Consider the following 17,684-nt stretch of genomic DNA (forward strand, 5'->3'; position numbering starts at 1 on the left):
GCCGGCTCCGGTTCCGCGCGTCCTCCTTTTTGCACACACACGAATACAAAGAGCCATACGACCTTCGGGTATCCTTTTTCCATTTTTTCCCCTCCTTAATCTTGTGTGTGTGTTCAAAATTTTTAAAAATAGACATCTGTGGCAGTGTTGGGGTGAGGAAACTTGCTAAGGGGAATTTGCGCTTTCCCCCATTTCTTTTTCTGTCTCTTACTCTTTCTTTTTCCTGGTCAAGGTTTTAAATATACCAAGAAGTTGAGAAGCAGGATGTTCGTGTACAACTGTTTCCAGCCGAATTTATAGACTTGTTTTTTTTTTTTTTTGCTATCACATTTTAAGAACTGGTAAATTTTTTATGGCCGAGGGATTTAAACAAATTAGCCGCTTGGGAAGTGTAGATTTCGTTTTTTTAAGCGGGCTGAAGGGATAATGTAAATTTTGCCTCTGGCATCGTCAGAAGAAAGCGGAGATTTAAGACTGCTTTACAAAGCTGTTCGCGTGCGTTTTACACATTCACGCAGGACCAAAACCAAGTGGCTTTAAGGTGGCAATTGTCCAAGGCCAATAGGTTACAAATGTTTGGCTGTAATAACTGTGACACCAGTTTCCCTGGGGAGTGGGTCAAAGCCCTTTTTACAGTGTGCCTTACACGATTTTCATGAGTACGTGTGTGTTTCATGAAGCAAATAATATCGTAAACGTGTGTCTTGAGGTTTTGTGCTTTGTGTATATGTACAGTATGTGCATACGTGCGTGCCATATTAGATTTTGTTTTCAGAAGTGATTGCCTTTGGTTTTAGGTGTGCAAAGCAACCCCTGGGGTGTGAATTTTTTTTCTGTTGTGTTCCCAAGTGTGTGATCAAAACAGGTTGTGTGCAAATTCGAATTTAGAAGAATTCCTACACTTAGCATACTCACGCACTTTCATTCTGTGTGCATTTACTATTAGGATCAGATGGGTAAATAATTAAATAATTGCCAGGGAATATACAGTACATGTGGCAAATGAGGGTAGGCGATTTATCGAATGTGTGGTTCAAAGCCTTTTTTAGTGACTGTTTCAACTAAGTGGTTTTGCTTATTATTGTCTCCTGTTCTTAAATGTACAGCTGTGTATATTTTAGCCTTTATGTGTGGTTTGGTTGATGTGTTCAAAAAAGGGAAGTTCTCTCTTGGCTTTTTGACAAAATTGTCGTTTATAGGTTGGGATTTGTTTAAAAAGTTCTGCAGCTGGCAAAGTATCAGGAAAATAATCCAGTCAAAGCCAATTCTCCAAAACTGTTCACGGTGGTCTGTTGTGAGGGGGAGGGGTCAGAGGAGGCAAAGGCAAATAAGTAATAGGAGGGATGAGAAATGCTTTTTTATTATATTGCATTTTTGGAATTAAAACACTGCTTGTGTCTAAGCCACAAAGTATATAAATTAGAGGAAGAGCTTAGAGCAGAATCTCCAGTTACATGAGCGATATTCTCACTTCATTTTGTTACAGGACCACTGTCTTTTATTAGGAGTCATACAGAAAATAGCTATATTTAACTCTGTTCGCAGATTGGAGTGAAAACATTGCAGTATACGGGGTGATGAGGGAGAAACCAGAATGTTGCAAGTGTAGTAGCAATCAGGAGATAAAGGCTCTACCGTGGAGTTCAGATTTCATTACCACAATGTGTGTGATGATAATACATTTCTATTCTTCACCTAGTGTCCTAGTTTCAAGCAATATTTGAGACACCTAAACAACTACGGCTATGAAACTATTTGTATAGACCTTGAAATCCATTACAATGAAAGTGGCCCTATGTGGGCGCTCTACGTTTCTTACCTGGACTGAATGTATTTTTATTCCCTAACAATGCAAGTCAGATCAGTGCTTAATAAACACCATCTCAAATGTGGATTAATATACAGGTTTAGACCTGCCTAACTTTGAAATCTGGACAGCTTTTAGTGACTTTTGGGATGGTGGCAGTGCTGGAAATTTATAATGGAGTTTTATTACCCTTTCTAATTCTCTTCCGCAGAACTGCATGTCATTACATACACTTTTTGCCTCACTTTTTAGCTTCCCAGAAAAGGGAAAGCTATTCTTAGAGTGGAACACAGCCCTAGCCCCGGACTTCCTAGGCTATTTGACTTTTTAATTAGGATTGTAGGGTCACATCTAATGTTCTTGCTTTGAGTTTCTTTATAAAAAAGGGAATTCCTCTCACGAATGTATCTTGGCATGGCCATCCTACCAAAGCAAAGCAAAGCAAAACTTAGTTGATTTTACGTGGGAATCTGCGAGGCCCCTAGAGATGAAAACTTTGAACTAAGGGGAGCTGCCACTTTGCTAGTGATATCTGAAAATCTGTAACCAAGGCCGGCAGGAACGAAAAGTCTTCCACCACCAAAAGTGTGAAACTAATTTGTGAAAACAAAACAACAACAAAGAACTCGATCTGTGGCCACTGCATTTATAATCTTGTACACGAGGTTTTGTAAGCAGCAGAGAAACAAAAACGAAGGATGTAAAAACAAGTTAAAGATGGCGCCTGACGGGCCTTGAAAAAGCCTGCGGTTGTGTCCCTCCCTTAGGAGGCCCCTCCCTTCCCTGGCTCGTTGAGTGACTGCAGACTGGAGCCAGTAGTGTCCCTGGCTGTGCTGCTCCACGTAGTGTAACCGCCAATCACAGGGTGAGACAGGACCAGAGGGGCGGCTGCCTCCCGGCGTGCGCGCCCCAGTGTGGTACACGGGCGGGCGCAGCGATCTCCCTCTGGGTTTGGCGCGCGGAATTTGGCATCGCTGAGTCAGCCGGCGCAGCGGTTCCGGGCACACGTGGTGGAACAGCCTAGGGCTGCCATACCCCGGCGGCAGCGGGAGCTTTGCCGCCGCCCTCGGCTAAAGTCCGCAGAGCATTCATGGCCGCGTAGTCTACTCACGGTGTCCCAGCTAATTGCCGGAGCGCGCCTCGGGACACTGCTGCCTACCTTGCCCTCTAGAATCATGCCTTTCCCGGGACTCCCAGGACAGGCTATGCGATTGGGTTCAGGGGCGGGTCGCCCTGTTCCTTGTGGCTTCCGAAGCAGTGCTGAGCTCTTTTCCCCCGCGCGTCGCTGGGTCGCCCCGCCTGTAGATGACTCACACTGTCTCTTCGGAAATGGTTCTGTTCCTGGTGACCACCTTGTCATCTTTGACTAATATTTAATCAACTAATATTTACTAAGGGCTTTCTGGGCACTTGATATAGCTTTAGTTTTTCATTTTTCAATTTATCCAGAAATGCAGGAAGAATACTTTAACATCAGACATATTTATATGGAAAGCTTAAACCAGAAAATTTAATTTTACCAAATTGCATTTTAGCAAATGTAAATAAAGGTGGTGCTACACTGAGTTAAAAACTCGTACCTCCCTACAATTAGACTTGAAATTTTTCGGATTAGGTGGGATCCTTTTTTCAGTATGTTTATTGATTTTAGAGAGAGAAACATCGACTGGTTACTGGGGACCCAAGGCATGTGCCCTTGACCGGGAATCAACTCCCAACGTGTGTGAGAGGGTGCTCCAACCAACTGAGCCACACCAGCAAAGGCTAGGTGAAATTCTTTTCATTCTGCCGTGTGGGTCTGTATCTCTTTCCCTCTCTCAATTGATTTTAGAGGAAGGGAAAGAGAGGAAACATCGATTTGTTACTCCACCTATTCATGCATTTATTAGTTAATTCTTAATATGTGCTTTGACAGGATTTAACTTGTGTCCTTGACATATGATGCTCCAACCAATTGAACTACCCTGCCAGTGCTCTTTCTTTTTTATCCCTAAAAATGAGATCTTAGATTTTCTTTGCAGGACATTAGTACTTTATGATATATGCTTACCTTCTCTTGTGTGATAGAGCTCATTTCTGATAGAAATAGATTTTCAGAGGACCTTTTAACAAGCGAGCCATTTTGCACCTTCAAGTGGAGGACTGGAGCTGACCAACACAGAAAGAGCTTTAAGTGGCCATTTTCATTTTTTATTTCTTAAAATGAAAATGATGGCATGAATTGCTATGCTTTCAGTAATCACATCTCAGGAAGTCCATTGCTAGCATGACCCTGAATAAGTCAAGGGTCCACTATAAAAACATATATCATCTGAGTGATACCATATCATACACATCTATTAGTGAAAAAACTTTTTATTTTTCATAGTTTGGAGGTGAACTCAGTCACACAGAAAATTCAAACTCAGAATTGGTAGAAAGCAAACAAGTGAGCTGCCAGAGTATGATATATTTAGTTCTAACAAAAATACATGTGACTTGGGAGAAAAGGGATAATTAAGATTACGGACTGTCTCACGCTGAACTATCTGTCTGAAGAAGATGAGTTTTCTTTTTTTAATCCAAATATTTGTGAGGAAAATAGCAAAATTATGGAAAAGTGCATTTTCTAGGCTCCTTTCACATGTATTAAAATTAGACCAATACTGAAACAAACCCCAAGCACATATTTCATTCAAACTTCAGTTTGACAGATGCTGTCATTTTGTGTTGGCAACTCAGTATAAGACCGAAGATCTTTTTCTGAACACTCAATTTTAAAAGTTGATAGCATTTGCAAAAGGCATGTATGTTATTATATGGTGGTCAATCTTAGTTTATTCCTATTTTTGGTTTCTTGAACAAAAATATGAGTTCAGTTTTAAAATAGATTAACAATCTGAAATTGCAAAAGTTGACAGTATCAATGTTTAATAATAATGTTATTGATAATTCCTGGTTAATTTACTACAATTAACCATAGCTTTGCCAAACATTCCACCTATTGCTTCATAGGTTATTAAATTAAAATTACACATTTTGAGAAGCAAGGTAGCAAAATCAAGTTTAGGCATGTTAATGATGTAGCAGGGTTACGGCTTGAGAACCTTGAACTAGTGATGGAAAAAGACAAGAATAATTATGTTAGGTCTGAAGTGTTATAAAAGAACTCAACAGGTTGTAGTAACAGATAATGGAGCAGTGCCTATAATAAAGTTCTGTTACCAATTTGAATTATTCGTACTGCAGAAAGTCTGTCTCCAAAGTAAAAAGAATGTCTCTATAGTATACAACTTTGTCTTTCTTTCTCCACCTCAACAAATCCTTGTCCCTGCATTTATGTTTTTCTTCTCTGCAGTCTCAGGGAAGAGCTCACCTTTCTTCCTCTCATATTGGGAGGATCCTTGCTGGGAGAAAACTTACATCCTTTTCTAATGTCTTTTTTTAAACATTTTATTTATTTTTAGACAGGGGGGAAGGGGAGAGAAAGAGGGAGAGAAACATCAATGCGTGGTTGCTTCTCGCATGCCCCTAACTGGAGACCTGACCCACAATCCAGGCATGTGCCCTGACTGGGACCCCTAGTGTCCCCTTGGTTTGCAGGCCCGTGCTCAATCCACTGAGCTACACCAGCCAGGGCTTTTTTTCCAAATATCTTTGTTGTTGACTTTTCACTGGACTTTTTCTTTCTGCATTTAAATATACTAAAGCTCTGGAGTCCCTAATCTATTTCCTTTCCTCCTTTCATAACCGAACTAGAGAAAACTTGACTTCATGTCTTCCTTCCATTTTCTTCCATCAATTCCTCTTTCGTCTACTACATAGTATTACTTCTACTACCAAAACCAAAAAACACTCTCTCTGACCATCGCAAAATTTTTTTGTCTTTTTTAACCATTCTGCTGCACCTGTCATTGATTAGGTCCACTTTCTTGAAATTTGTCTCCTTTGACTTTTATAACACTGTTTTTCTCCCATCTCATTGACCATTCTTTTTTAATAAAGCCTCTTTCATGGATTGGCTTGAAGTGCTGCCCTTGGTCTTTGCATTTCACACTTTATATTTACCCCTCGGTGAACTCAATCACTCTCAGTTTCAACTAAGACCCTTCTGCTAAAGATTTCAAATCTGCATTCCAGCTCTGACCTTCCTCTTGGTTTTGTTTCTCAATCTTAGTCAGTTGCTTTCAGTACATTTTATTTAAAGATGTCGCCATCAGTTGAAATTTAACAGGTTAAATAAATACAGGTTTCAAACATGCTAGTGCCTCCTCTCAACTTCCTCATTTGTACCATGTCAGTGGTACCATCTTCTAGCCTTCAGGCTTATAATCTTGAAGTTGTCTTCAACCAATATCTCTATAGTCAACCAATATCCCCCATATTTATTAAGTAATGAAATATTATCAGCCCTGGCTGGTATGGTTCCATGGATTGAGGGCCTGTTTGGGAACTGAAAGGTTGCATGTTCAATTCCCAGTTGAGGCACATGCCTGGGTTGCAGGCCAGATCCCCAGTTAGAAGTGTGCAATAGGCAACCAATCTTGAACAAAAAAAAAAAACCCAAACAAACAAAAAAGGAAAAAAAGAGAAATGTTATCAGTTCTTCTTCCAGGATGTTGAACCTTTATATTCACAGCCCTCTCATTCTCAACTCACCCCGGATTATTTAAAGAGTCTCCTAATCTCTAACTGTTCCATTCTTAGGTTTCTAAAATGGGTCAGCGAACTACAGCCCATGGACTAAATCTGGCCTTCCACCTGTTTTTGTATGGCCCATAAGCTAAGAATGGTTTATATAATTTTTAATGTAAATATTAAATATAATATTTTATGATATTTCCATGTCTATACAATTAGTTTTTTTGGAATAGCCATGCTCATTTTTTTAACATATTGTCCATGGCTGTTTTGTGCTACAATTGCAGAGTTGAGTAGTTGTGAGAGAAAGTAAAGCCTAAATTGTTTCCTGTGTAATCGTACAGAAAAAGGTTTGCCGACTCCTGCTCTGAGAGTTTCCTTAACTTGGTTTTCAAAGTCCTCTGTCAGCTTTCCTTACCTTTCTATATAAGCTCCTTTGTTCTGACCTCTCACACGTGCCCTGTTAATTCCTGAAATGTTTGTTTTTTTCTCACCTATTACGCCTTCATACTGCCCTAACCTGTTCATCCTATACATTACTCAAGGCTCAGGTAGAGGTTTTTCTTCTGTAAGACCCCTTTCTCATATGATTTCATTTTGTTGCTTTTTCCTTATTTCCACCTAACTCCTCAGTTTTTTAGCCTGTACCATATTTTTAGACATGTGGTATCGCTTGTTCTTTAGACATTCCCATTCTCACATAGGCTGTTAGCCCCTTGCATGTAGGGACTTTGTCTCCTCTTTGAGTACTTAGAAGTGGTAATCCACTTTGGTGACTCATCCTTTCGCATGTCATTACATATAGGGAATTTTTAGAAACACCTCTTTTTTTAAAACAACAAACTTGTTCACCTTCTGTAATGGGAATGTATGAAATTAATGAAATTAGTGTTTTGTTTTGTTTTTAATCACTATCCAGCATTTAAGTTATCTGGTTAGTAAATACTATAATGTGAAATTTCCTGCTGACCCAGTTTCTTTCCTTGTCCTTTCATTTCAATGTCTTAGAGTTCAATGGGAGACTATAGCAGGAGGCAGGGAAATAATTCAGCAACAATATTTATGGAAACCAAGTAAGAGTTATTTGAATTCTCATTGTGCCTACAGTGTACTGTACATAACTCAAGAAAACACCTATTTGTTGTCCTGAATGTGACATTATAAAATGAACATAGTATGTTAATATGTAGAATAGAAAAATAGAAAGAAATTGAAGAACAAAGAGAATTCACAATAGGAAAGTCTATTATTAAAAACTGTCAGAGTTGAATATTATTTAGTCTAAAACCAGATATTATAGTAAATAAATTGCAAATACTGTTTGCTTAATTATCTTTAATTTGTATCATAAGGTTGTGTACCTATATAAATGCATGTTTGTAAACTTGAATTTATTCTTAGAGATTTGAGATTAAATTTAGGGGAAATCTCCCAAATTCCATTTCAAGACATTGCATTTTTTTCTTTTTAAGATTAGGAAATCGGGATGGGCGTCCAGGATGGGAACCCAAGTGTTTCGGGAATAGTCATTGTGTGGTCCAGCTGCCGTTGTGGAGCACTGACCATGCGCCAGCCCTCACAGATGCCTTACTCTGTAAATACCAGCACTCTAGATAACCTTAACAAAAACAGTCTGAGTAGGCAGCCATGAGAAAAAGAGTGAATAACAGCTCTTAAGTGGTGCAGCAGGATGAACCCCCCACCCTCACCCCACCCAGCCTTTTAAAAAATTTCCAGTTCAATGCTGTATTGGAAAGATCGGTCAAGGGAAGAGAAGAGCTCCAGGGCAGGGTTAAAGCCTCTTGCAGGAAAGTGTTTGGGGCCAGAGTGCAGCAGACGTCAGTTTGGTGCTAGAAAAGATCCCCACCCAGTATCCCAGCTTGATGCATCTTAAATTTCTGATTTTACAAATACTGATCCCAACTGAAAAGCATTTGTATGTTATCATCTACTTCACTTTATGTTTTTCATAACACTCATGTTTCAGATCAAACTCTTTGCATGATGTGGATTAAAAAAAACGAAAAAACCTGCAGGAGCAGCGTAGGCCTTTATTTAGGAAGAAAGGGGATATAGAAATAATTCATCCTCAAATTGACACAGGAATCACTTAGTGCTTTCCTTTAACCTTTAGTTTTAATTTGGCTTTAACCTTTAGTTTTAGGTTTAGTTGTGCCTTCCAGTAACTCTAATGACAGAGAATCTATAATGGATTTTTCAGTTCAGTTCTTGCAAGAAGTGAATATCTGGCACACAAAAAAATCATTTCTTCATATTAAAGGTGGAAAGAACAAATTAAAGACCTCTTTCAAAACCAAATGTAATGAAAATGCATTGTCAGATTTACACCTACCTACTTCAGAGGCATTGATGTTACCTGTTTCTGAAATGGATTGCTGATTCAAAAAACAAACAAACCCCCAAAACCAATCCCCACCCCAAATCTCAATATATACAAAAATATCCTCCTCCTCCTCTCCTTTTAATTGTGATGTTATAATTTGCAGGGTAAGATAGAAATGTATCTATTAAGGAAACTGTAAACATACTTAAGATTTTATCACTAAGGGAGATTCAGGCAGAATGATTCTTTTTTTCTAGTGACAGTATGAAGTTCATTGGAGTGTTCTCATTGGTACAAATCAACCTTCCCACACCTTTTTTCCTTCTCTCTCTCTCCTGAAGTAGTGTTGTTGCTTAACTACAGTAGTTCAAAAGAGAGGCAGTTTGGTTTGTCATTGGTATTCTGGTTTCTCCTTTTATGGAGGCTCGTCATGTGGGCAACATGGCTGCACTTAGCTATTCAGACATTCTTGTTGAGCTTTGCCTCCCCATTAAGGAGCACAAGAAGTGGAGCTGAGGGACCACAGAGGTGATCTCTCTGAGCTACGTCCTGAAAGACTCAGAACTTTCTTTTGCAGAGGTGGAGGCCCAGGTATACAATAGAACAGGAGGCTCGGCAGCCCTGGGTTACTGCAGCTCAATTCTCCCATCAGTGATCAGCATATTTCTTATTTAGGAGTCTTACTCTTAATGCAACTGTATGAAAATTATACAGGATAGAATCATGATTCTTTATGTCAACAAAAAGTAGTTGACATAGAGAACTGGTATCAGTTCAAGAAAATAAACATTAGATTGAAAATAGATAACTGGATTCTGCTGTCTTCCTCTGATATTGAAAAAGATATATAACTTCTTCACGAGACTTTTCTCTGGACCTGGTGTAATATGTGATTCCTAGGGCTGCTCTATGGGTGAGACAACCTATATGAAATGTTCTGAACTCCTTAGGGAATGATGTCAAAGCAATAAAATACAGTACTGTTATTATATCAAAGATAGTGATGATGAGGAGACAGATCTACATTTTCTTCCTTAATCGTCTAATCTTTTCAGATCCTGGTGGGTCCTTCGAGTCTCTCTCTACTCCTTAGGTTGGAGTGGTAGGAGGTTCCATGCTTGTGTGCAGGGAGAATGCTTTCTACTGCTGAAACTGCGTTCATCAGGAAGGCCTTTGTAGGCATCACCCTTTCAGTAAGGGGTGAGTGTGACACCCAGTGTGTTGTGCTAGGAGAGCACAGGATCTGCAGACAGAAGAAGGTGTCTGTCTCTCCTCTGCAGGACGAGGAGAAGTAGCCATGGACTCTGTGCTCCTTCACAGCTTGCCTTCTCTTTCCCAGAAGACACTGCCTGGTGCCCAGGCTCCTCTGATCACCCTCTATGAGAAAGAAGAGTGAATCCAGAGGCCAGTGCTTCCTACCAAACTCGTGAAGTCCAGTTGACTGGGGATAGTTTTTGGAGCAGTCCAGCATTGTGAACGTGGTTGTTCTCCATTCCGTCAGCCATGTCCTTCAGTGCCACCATCCTCTTCTCCCCTCCCAGTGGCAGTGAGGCCAGATGCTGCTGCTGTGCCTGTAAAAGCGAGACTAGTGGGGGCAACACGGGCTCTCAGAGCGGGAATCCTCCTCCCGGCACCCCTATCACAGTGACCGGACATGGCCTGGCGGTTCAAAGTTCAGAGCAGCTCCTGCATATTATCTATCAGCGGGTGGATAAGGCAGTGGGTCTGGCTGAGGCTGCCCTGGGTCTTGCCAGGGCCAACAATGAATTGTTAAAACGTCTCCAGGAGGAAGTGGGTGAGTTGAGGCAAGGGCAGATATCCACCCCTGATGAAGATGGGGACAGCCGGGCACATGGTTCACCACTTGAGGAGCCTGGGTCTCTCAAGGAGAGTCCTGGGGAAGCCTGCAAGGCTGTGCCTGCCATGGAAGAGGAGTGTGACAGCCTGGGCAGCGGTGTGCAGGTGGTGATCGAGCAGCAGCTGGGAGCAGCCCTGGCTGTAGGGCCTGGGCCTGTGGGTTTCCCAGCTGCTCAGAGAGATATGCGGCTCCCGGGATGTGCCCTGACTGCCAATGAGGGGACCTCGATGCTCACTCCTGTGAGTATGGCTGCAGAGCAGGACATGAGTGTTGTTGCTTTTCCTGGCCTTTCTCTTTTCTCTCTTTTTCTATATTTGGCCCCCTCCTTAAACATCTCTGTTGGTTGTATTTGTGATAAAACAGAACAGTACCATATTTCCCTTGCTTTCAGGGATAATCAGCACTCCTGTTTCCTTCCTGAACCATAGCCCCTTTGGCAGGAGGTCATTTGTGGTGTGTATGGTGATGGGGTTGTCCCCTCTGCCCTCTCAGCACCTGTGCAGTCCCTTCTCCTCCACAGCTGTCTCTGCTGCTCCGTGTGCTCTGCCTCTCCCAGTGAGAACGCCTGCCGTGCACAGACGGCTCATTTATATTTTATCACAGGCCCTCTGTTTGCCAAGAGGAATTCAGTATGGAGAGGTGGAAATGAGAGGGGAGAGAGACAAATGTGGAGAAAGAGATAAAGAGAAGGAAAAAGTGAGAAGGGGAGGTTAAAGATTATAGTAGGCAGGATAGGGAGGAAAAGAGGCAGGTGGAAATGAAGGGTTGAGGAACAAGAACAAGTGAAAAGGGGAGCATAAAAGAAAGGTGAATCTAAATGGAAAAAGAATTTACGCAAGAGAGAATATGAGATAAGGTTGGAGGAAAGTAGAGGAAAGGAAATAAAATGAGGAAAGGAAGTGGGCCACTGAGAGTTAACAGCAAGAGAATAATGTAAGGAGAAAGAGGGAGGCGAGAGCATGTTTGTGAACAGGAAAAGACATAGAAGTACAATACTTTGTGCTATTTCAGTTTCTTCATTGCTCAGGGCCATATGAGCAGGCAAATCCTGGCTGAGCAGAGTAAAAACTGCAGAATGTCACACATAGAAGTATAGAAAAGGAGCGGGAACAACTCTAGAGATCATAGAGATGGGAAAATAACAGATGTGTTGCTACTTGAGAGACAGTGGGAGGTCTGTCGACTCTCCTTCACCAGCTTCTTCCTCTGTCTTTTCCCTTTCCCTTTCCCTTTCCCTCTCCACCACTACAAGGCTCAGTCACCCAGTAAAGAGCAGAGGAACAGGACACACAGGGTGGATGGAAGGGATGCAATGCCCAGCCCATCTGCTGGGTCTGAGAAAGGAATATAAATTCCTCTGTTCCCTCCAGTGTCACACTGCAGCTGGTCACTTCTTCTCAAAGGCCTGGTCAGGTGGGTGGGTGATGGCCACCTGGCCAGGACTATCAGTGGTTTGAGGCTATGGAAGGAGGAACTGGGAAGGTGGGAAGAAGCAGGAGGGTACCAGGCTAGGCGATCCCCTGAGCTCTGGTTCCTTCAGGCAGGGAAAGCTTCCAAGCTGACAGGATGGAATTACATTTCCCAGTGCAGAAAGCAGCTCACAGGTCTATAAATCTCAGCCTCCTCCCCCGCTTCTTTCTGTGTTTTTCCCCCCACATTCACTGTTTAGTTTTCTTGGTACAGAAATCCCCCTCCTTTCTTCTTTCCTCTTTTTCTCCCTTCCACCCTCCTTCCTTTCCCTGTCCTGTATGTCCTTGAGTGAGGGCACAGGTAGGCAAGTAAATGTCAAGACGGTGACAGTTGGATGTGGTCAGGGAAGATTCAGGTGAAGGCACAGACTGGCCCCACAAAAGGAATGGGGGTGGAGGGTGTTGGTGGCAGCTTCTGTAGAGATTTCTGACTTTGTGCCTCCCTGCTTCGCTCCCATTTTTCTCCAGTTTATCCTCTTTATTAGTGGTACCATTTTACTTTCTTGCTCCTTCTCTTGCTTGGTTTTTCTTTCTTGTCATCACTTCCTCCCCCAACCCCTTGAGATGAAATGCTTATCTACCTACAATTCTTACACTCAAGAACAAATCATAAATGACCCCTCACAAATGGAGTGTCAAAAACATGCCTTATTCTTATAATCAGTGCTATGGTTATGACCCAACACAAGAGGCCTTGTACACACAGAAATATCTGCCCAACACTCCCACAGGAGTCCCAGAGAAACAAACCATTGGCCATTAAAGGCTGTGCTAGATCCCCCCTGCTTTCCAGTCTGTTCATTATCCTTGGCCAGAGATTGATGGTTAACCAGGTTCCCCTAAGCCTAGCTGGCTAATAGGCTATTCTTTTTTATGTTCTTAGCTGGTGGATGATTATGTGGCCTCTGAGGGTGCAGTACAGCGAGTGCTGGTCTCTGCTTATGCCAAGCAGCTCTCACCAGCCACACAACTGGCTATCCAGCGGGCAACCTCAGAGACAGGGCCAGAAAATGGAACCAAGCTGCCACTGCCTCGCCCTGAGGACATGCTCAGTGCTGCCGCTGCGCTGGAAGGTGCCCTGGAAGAGTCAGGCCCAGGGGGAACTGGGGAGCTGAGACACTCTCTAGGGTTTACTGCTTCCCCATGCAGGACCAGAGGGAGTGGGCAGAAGAACTCCAGGCGCAAGCGGGATCTGGTACTCTCTGTGAGTGAGCTCAATTTCTATGAATTTTTCTTCAGTCTGGAAAGATAAATGAAGAGTGAAGTGTGGGTTGATTTTCAACTTCCCTTATTGAATGAATGGTATCCTGAATCTTACTGGAGTGGGAGGGACAAGGAGGGGATTTTGTTCCATAGCTCTAGGGGTAGGCAGTCCCTCTGCTATCAATGGAACTTTTTAAAGCCTTTTCTATATATATTGATATCTTCCATTTAAGAAGGGAGGCATTATATCACATCTCCCAGGGATCTAATAACCCTAAGGGGAAGATCTTTAAGGGAGTGAGCAGTGTGACCACTGAAGGGTGGCACTGGAAACTACCTGCAAATTACCAGTGTTCAGGGTAAGCCCTTTGGGCAGAAAGGCCAGGGTGTGCTGAGGGGGTCCTAATCCCCAAAGAAGCAGAGGACCACCAGGCACTACGCTCACTTATAAAGGTTTGGGGATTCTACTGAGTCTAAGAGCTCCTGGCAGAGAAGGTACTGGCCTGAACTGGATCTCTCTAAAGACTTGATGTGGCATTAAGAACATTGCTCAACACCCTACAGTGTGCAGGACAGCCCCCTACAATTATCCATCCAAAAATGTCAAGTGCCAAGGTTGTGAGAACCTATTCTAGAGTGATTATAGTCCTTTGGATCAATTCTGTACTCCAAAACGTCTTTCCGATAACCACAGAGATGTTCTTTAGCCATCTAAGGTTCGATTGCCTATACTGGGTTTCCATTCCCTGGACAATGGCTGGTGAAGTAACTTGGGAGTTCTGCTTAGCAGTAGAGATCCCTACTCGAATCCAACAGAAATCTTATCACTGTATATTGCCCATTTCTTCCTGTTACAGTCTTAGCAAAGATTGAAAACATTTATACCTCCTTTATTTACATTTCTTCTTTCTCCCTTTTTCTTTTTCTAAGAGATCCTACTCTTACTCTCCCTTTTATTTGATTTGTTTTTACATCAAGGGATTCTTTTTCTCCCTAGGAAGGAAGACACGGTAATGAACTGGTGTCTAACCTTCATTTCAAATTTTGGTTGTGTTCAGGGATATCTTATCACTTATCAGGAACAGGATACAGTGCCCTGGCTGACGTGGCTCAGTGGATTGAGTGCCAGCCTGTGAACCAAAGGATTGCTGGTTCAATTCTAAGTTGGGGCATATGCCTGTGTTGTGGGCCAGGACCCCAGTAGGAAGCATGAAAGAAGCAACCACGCATTGATGTTTCTCTCCCTCTCTTTCTCTCTCCCTTCCCCCCTCTCTAAAAGTAAATAAATAACTAAAAATCTTAACAGAAAAAAAAAAGCAGAGAATAGGTTTAGTTTCTCTGTCATGGATTTCTGGCCCAGGAGGTCCGTTTTTGCTGCCAGTGGTAAAAATGGAGGCATTTCAAGGGATTTCCCCAAAACTTACAGTGTTTAAGTTATGAGTAAATGTATGATAATTCTAATTTGCATAAAATCAGGGTTTTCTATCACTTCCATTCCTCTCCTGCCTACTGCCTCTAGTAACAAGTGTTAATACTGAGGCCTGGCCTCTTCTTGCCCTTTGAAGGACTTGGTGGAACAGTAGACCTTCTGGGAGGACAGTATGTTCATTCATTATAGGACTTGAAAAGGACCTAGAGGACCAGTCAGAGAATTTCGCTGCCCATCACAGAGGACGGTTTAAGATGTTCTTGTGCCAGACTAGGTTAGAAGGAGAGGGATAGATGCAGATCTTCACTCTTCTAACCTTTAGCTCTGGGGAGGGATCAGAGAGGCCTCTCCAATCTGCTGAGACTGCTATGGATTGCTGCTGGGATCCAAACGACCAAACCAGAACTTTTGATTCCTTGGAATGCTGTGCATTCCAGACACCCCTTGTAGAAATTCATTTATTTTTAGCTCACTCAGGATACAGGTGAGCCAACAGCCTTTACAGTCTTAATACTTATTGTTTAGAGTATTTTCCCTTTCCATTTCAAGCCTGGCTTGATTTTTATCAGCTCATCTCTTCTAAGCCACTTGAATTGGAAACTATTCAACTCCTTTCTTTTCTTTCTTCTTTTGTAACTCTGAAATTCTCACTAAAGCATTCACACATCATCCTGTGATTCCTTAAGCTTGGAGTTTTTAGAAGTAAAATAACTCTATCAAATATGAAGCTTGTATAATACATAGTCTTTTATAGATAGAGGCCCTAGCCACAAAGAATTAACAATAATTTCCTAAGTTGATATGGTTGATCAGCTGTAGAGGCAGAAGGGTAAATTGGGCATTTCTGAATACAATGCTAAAGTCTTGAGGTCAAGATATGAGTCCATCAACTTGGTCCTGGGTAACATCCATTGACTGCAGGAGCTGGGATGAAAATATAATTGGAAAAAACAGAACTAAACTTAATAGGAAGAAATGTTAGATTCTGCATTACAATTTTTTTTAAAACTGCAGGTGGACATAGTAATCCATGTGAAAAGTGAACTTGAGTTGACTAGGAATGAACCCTGTAACACTGGGGGTAGAGATGGGGTTGCTAAGAAAGGTAACACCCTCTTGGGTTTAACTCCTAGAAGTACAGAGTTCCACCGGGGAAGTAATGCTCCCTTTGGTCAGACCTCAACTGACAAGTTAGATTCAGTTCCAGACACCACATCGTAAGAGGGTCACCAGCAAAGCAGAGAGCCTCATAGTTTCATGATGAGTCTGTCTGGAGACTCTGTCATGAGGAATGGCTAAAGGATGTGGGGTATTTAGACCAGTAAGAGAAGACTCTGGGAGTACGTGAAAGCTGTCTTAAAATATTCCAGGTGCAGGGGGGGAATAAACAACAACTGTAATGGTATAATCAATAAAATATATTTACAAATTTTTAAAAAAATATTCCAGGTGCTATTATAGGCAGAGCAAGTCAGATTTTGGAGCATCTAAGGCAGAAGTTTTTAACAGAGATGTTTAACAGTAGAATAAGATGACTCAAAAACTAGTGAGGACTCCTCCTTAAAGGTGTATAAACAAAGCTGAAAGACAGCCTGTTTAATGATGTGAAAGGGGGCTGAGTGATAGAGTCTTCAAGGTCCCTTCCAATTGCAATTCTGTTATTCTAGGTTTGTGTTGTTCAGACCATGGTGTGTGTACCCCTGGGATTTGTGGTAATGTGCAAATGGTGTACCTGGGGCATTTTTCTGTGTCATCAATTTTACTAGAAATTTTTAGAAAATATATTTTTAAAAAGATATATTATGAAGACATTTTTTTAAATTGTAAGAGTAGGAGGCTTCAAGAAATGTCCACTTGCAATAGCCCTGGTGCATATTTTCTTTCTCCTGGCTGTTGGGAGTAGGTCTGTGGCGACCCTCTGCTCTAGTGATCGTATTCCTTAGGTGCAGAAGACCAGGCATGATCTTGGAGTCTTCACACAAGTTCATTGAAAAGGTTGGGGGAAAGGGCCCCAGTAGAGATGCTAACCTGGATAGGCTTTCTAGCTAAGAAGGGGCATTGACAGAAATGGTTCCCAAACTGTGGGAAGATTCAGGCAGAGAACCCTATGGGGACAATGAGTAGAACTTGAGGAGGGTTTCATCATGTTCACTCCTGGTTTGATTCTGTGCATATTTGTTTTTTTCCCCTAGAAATTGGTCCACAATGTACATAACCACATCACCAACGACAAGAGATTCAATGGGTCTGAAAGGTATGATCCACTTGAAGGAAAAGAGTTATGACATGTATGTCATAACATACATGACTGATGTGGCTCAGTTGGTTGGGCATTGTCCCACAAAGCAGAAGGTCACTGGTTAGAATCCTGATTCATGGTCAGGGCACATGCCTGGGCCGCAGGTTCAGTCCCCAGCTGGGGCACTTGAGAAGCAACCGATGTTTCTCCTCACATCAATGTTTCTCTTCCTGTCTTTCTCCCCTCTTCCCCCTCTTTAAAAAATAAGTAAATAGCCCTGGCTGGTGTGGCTCGTTGGCTGAATGCTGTCTGTGAACCAAAGGGTTGCTGGTTTGATTTCTAATCAGGGCACATGCCTGGGCTGCAGGCCTGGTCCCTGGGGGTAGGCACTTGAGAAGCAACCACACAGTGATGTTTCTCCCCCTCTTTCTCCCTCCCATCCCTCTTTCTCTAAATTTTTTAAAATAAATAAATAGCCCTGGCTGGTGTGCCTCAGTGGATTGAATGCTGGCCTGCAAACCAAAATATAAATGAAAAAAAGAGAGAGAGAGGGAGAGAGCCATGGCATACTTTGCCAAGGAAAGGGAAGTGGAGAGGGCTGGTCTAACACAGTGAGTCTAAGACTTGGAACACACCATTGCCTCTTGTATCCTATCTTAGCTACAAAGGAGTTTACCACAAAGTTGATTAAAACTGGGAATCTCTATTTGTCTAA

The 17,684-nt window shown here is 42.2% G+C and overlaps 2 protein-coding genes across 3 annotated transcripts in view; both read left to right on the plus strand.

The window, feature by feature from the left end:
- CUNH14orf93 (chromosome unknown C14orf93 homolog) overlaps positions 1–17,684 on the plus strand; it is a 20,177-nt gene continuing 2,493 nt past the window's right edge. The window contains exons 1-4 of one of the 2 annotated variants that reach the window (XM_037037701.1): positions 1–68; positions 9,827–10,868; positions 12,982–13,302; positions 16,923–16,984. In XM_037037701.1, the coding sequence (XP_036893596.1) occupies positions 10,275–10,868; positions 12,982–13,302; positions 16,923–16,984 (977 nt within the window). In that variant the 5' untranslated portion in view covers positions 1–68; positions 9,827–10,274. The remainder of the gene's footprint in view (positions 69–9,826; positions 10,869–12,981; positions 13,303–16,922; positions 16,985–17,684) is intronic. The other variant, XM_037037702.1, reaches the window with a different exon arrangement.
- The window catches only part of AJUBA (ajuba LIM protein), an 18,468-nt gene continuing 15,646 nt past the window's right edge, over positions 14,863–17,684 (plus strand). Inside the window, exon 1 of the mRNA XM_037037700.1 lies at positions 14,863–14,872. The gene's annotated coding sequence lies outside the window, so the exon portion shown is untranslated. The remainder of the gene's footprint in view (positions 14,873–17,684) is intronic.

This window comes from Sturnira hondurensis, unplaced genomic scaffold, assembly GCF_014824575.4.
Source record: "Sturnira hondurensis isolate 20B ecotype Veracruz unplaced genomic scaffold, ASM1482457v3 Scaffold0023357, whole genome shotgun sequence".
Classification (NCBI taxonomy): domain Eukaryota; kingdom Metazoa; phylum Chordata; class Mammalia; order Chiroptera; family Phyllostomidae; genus Sturnira; species Sturnira hondurensis.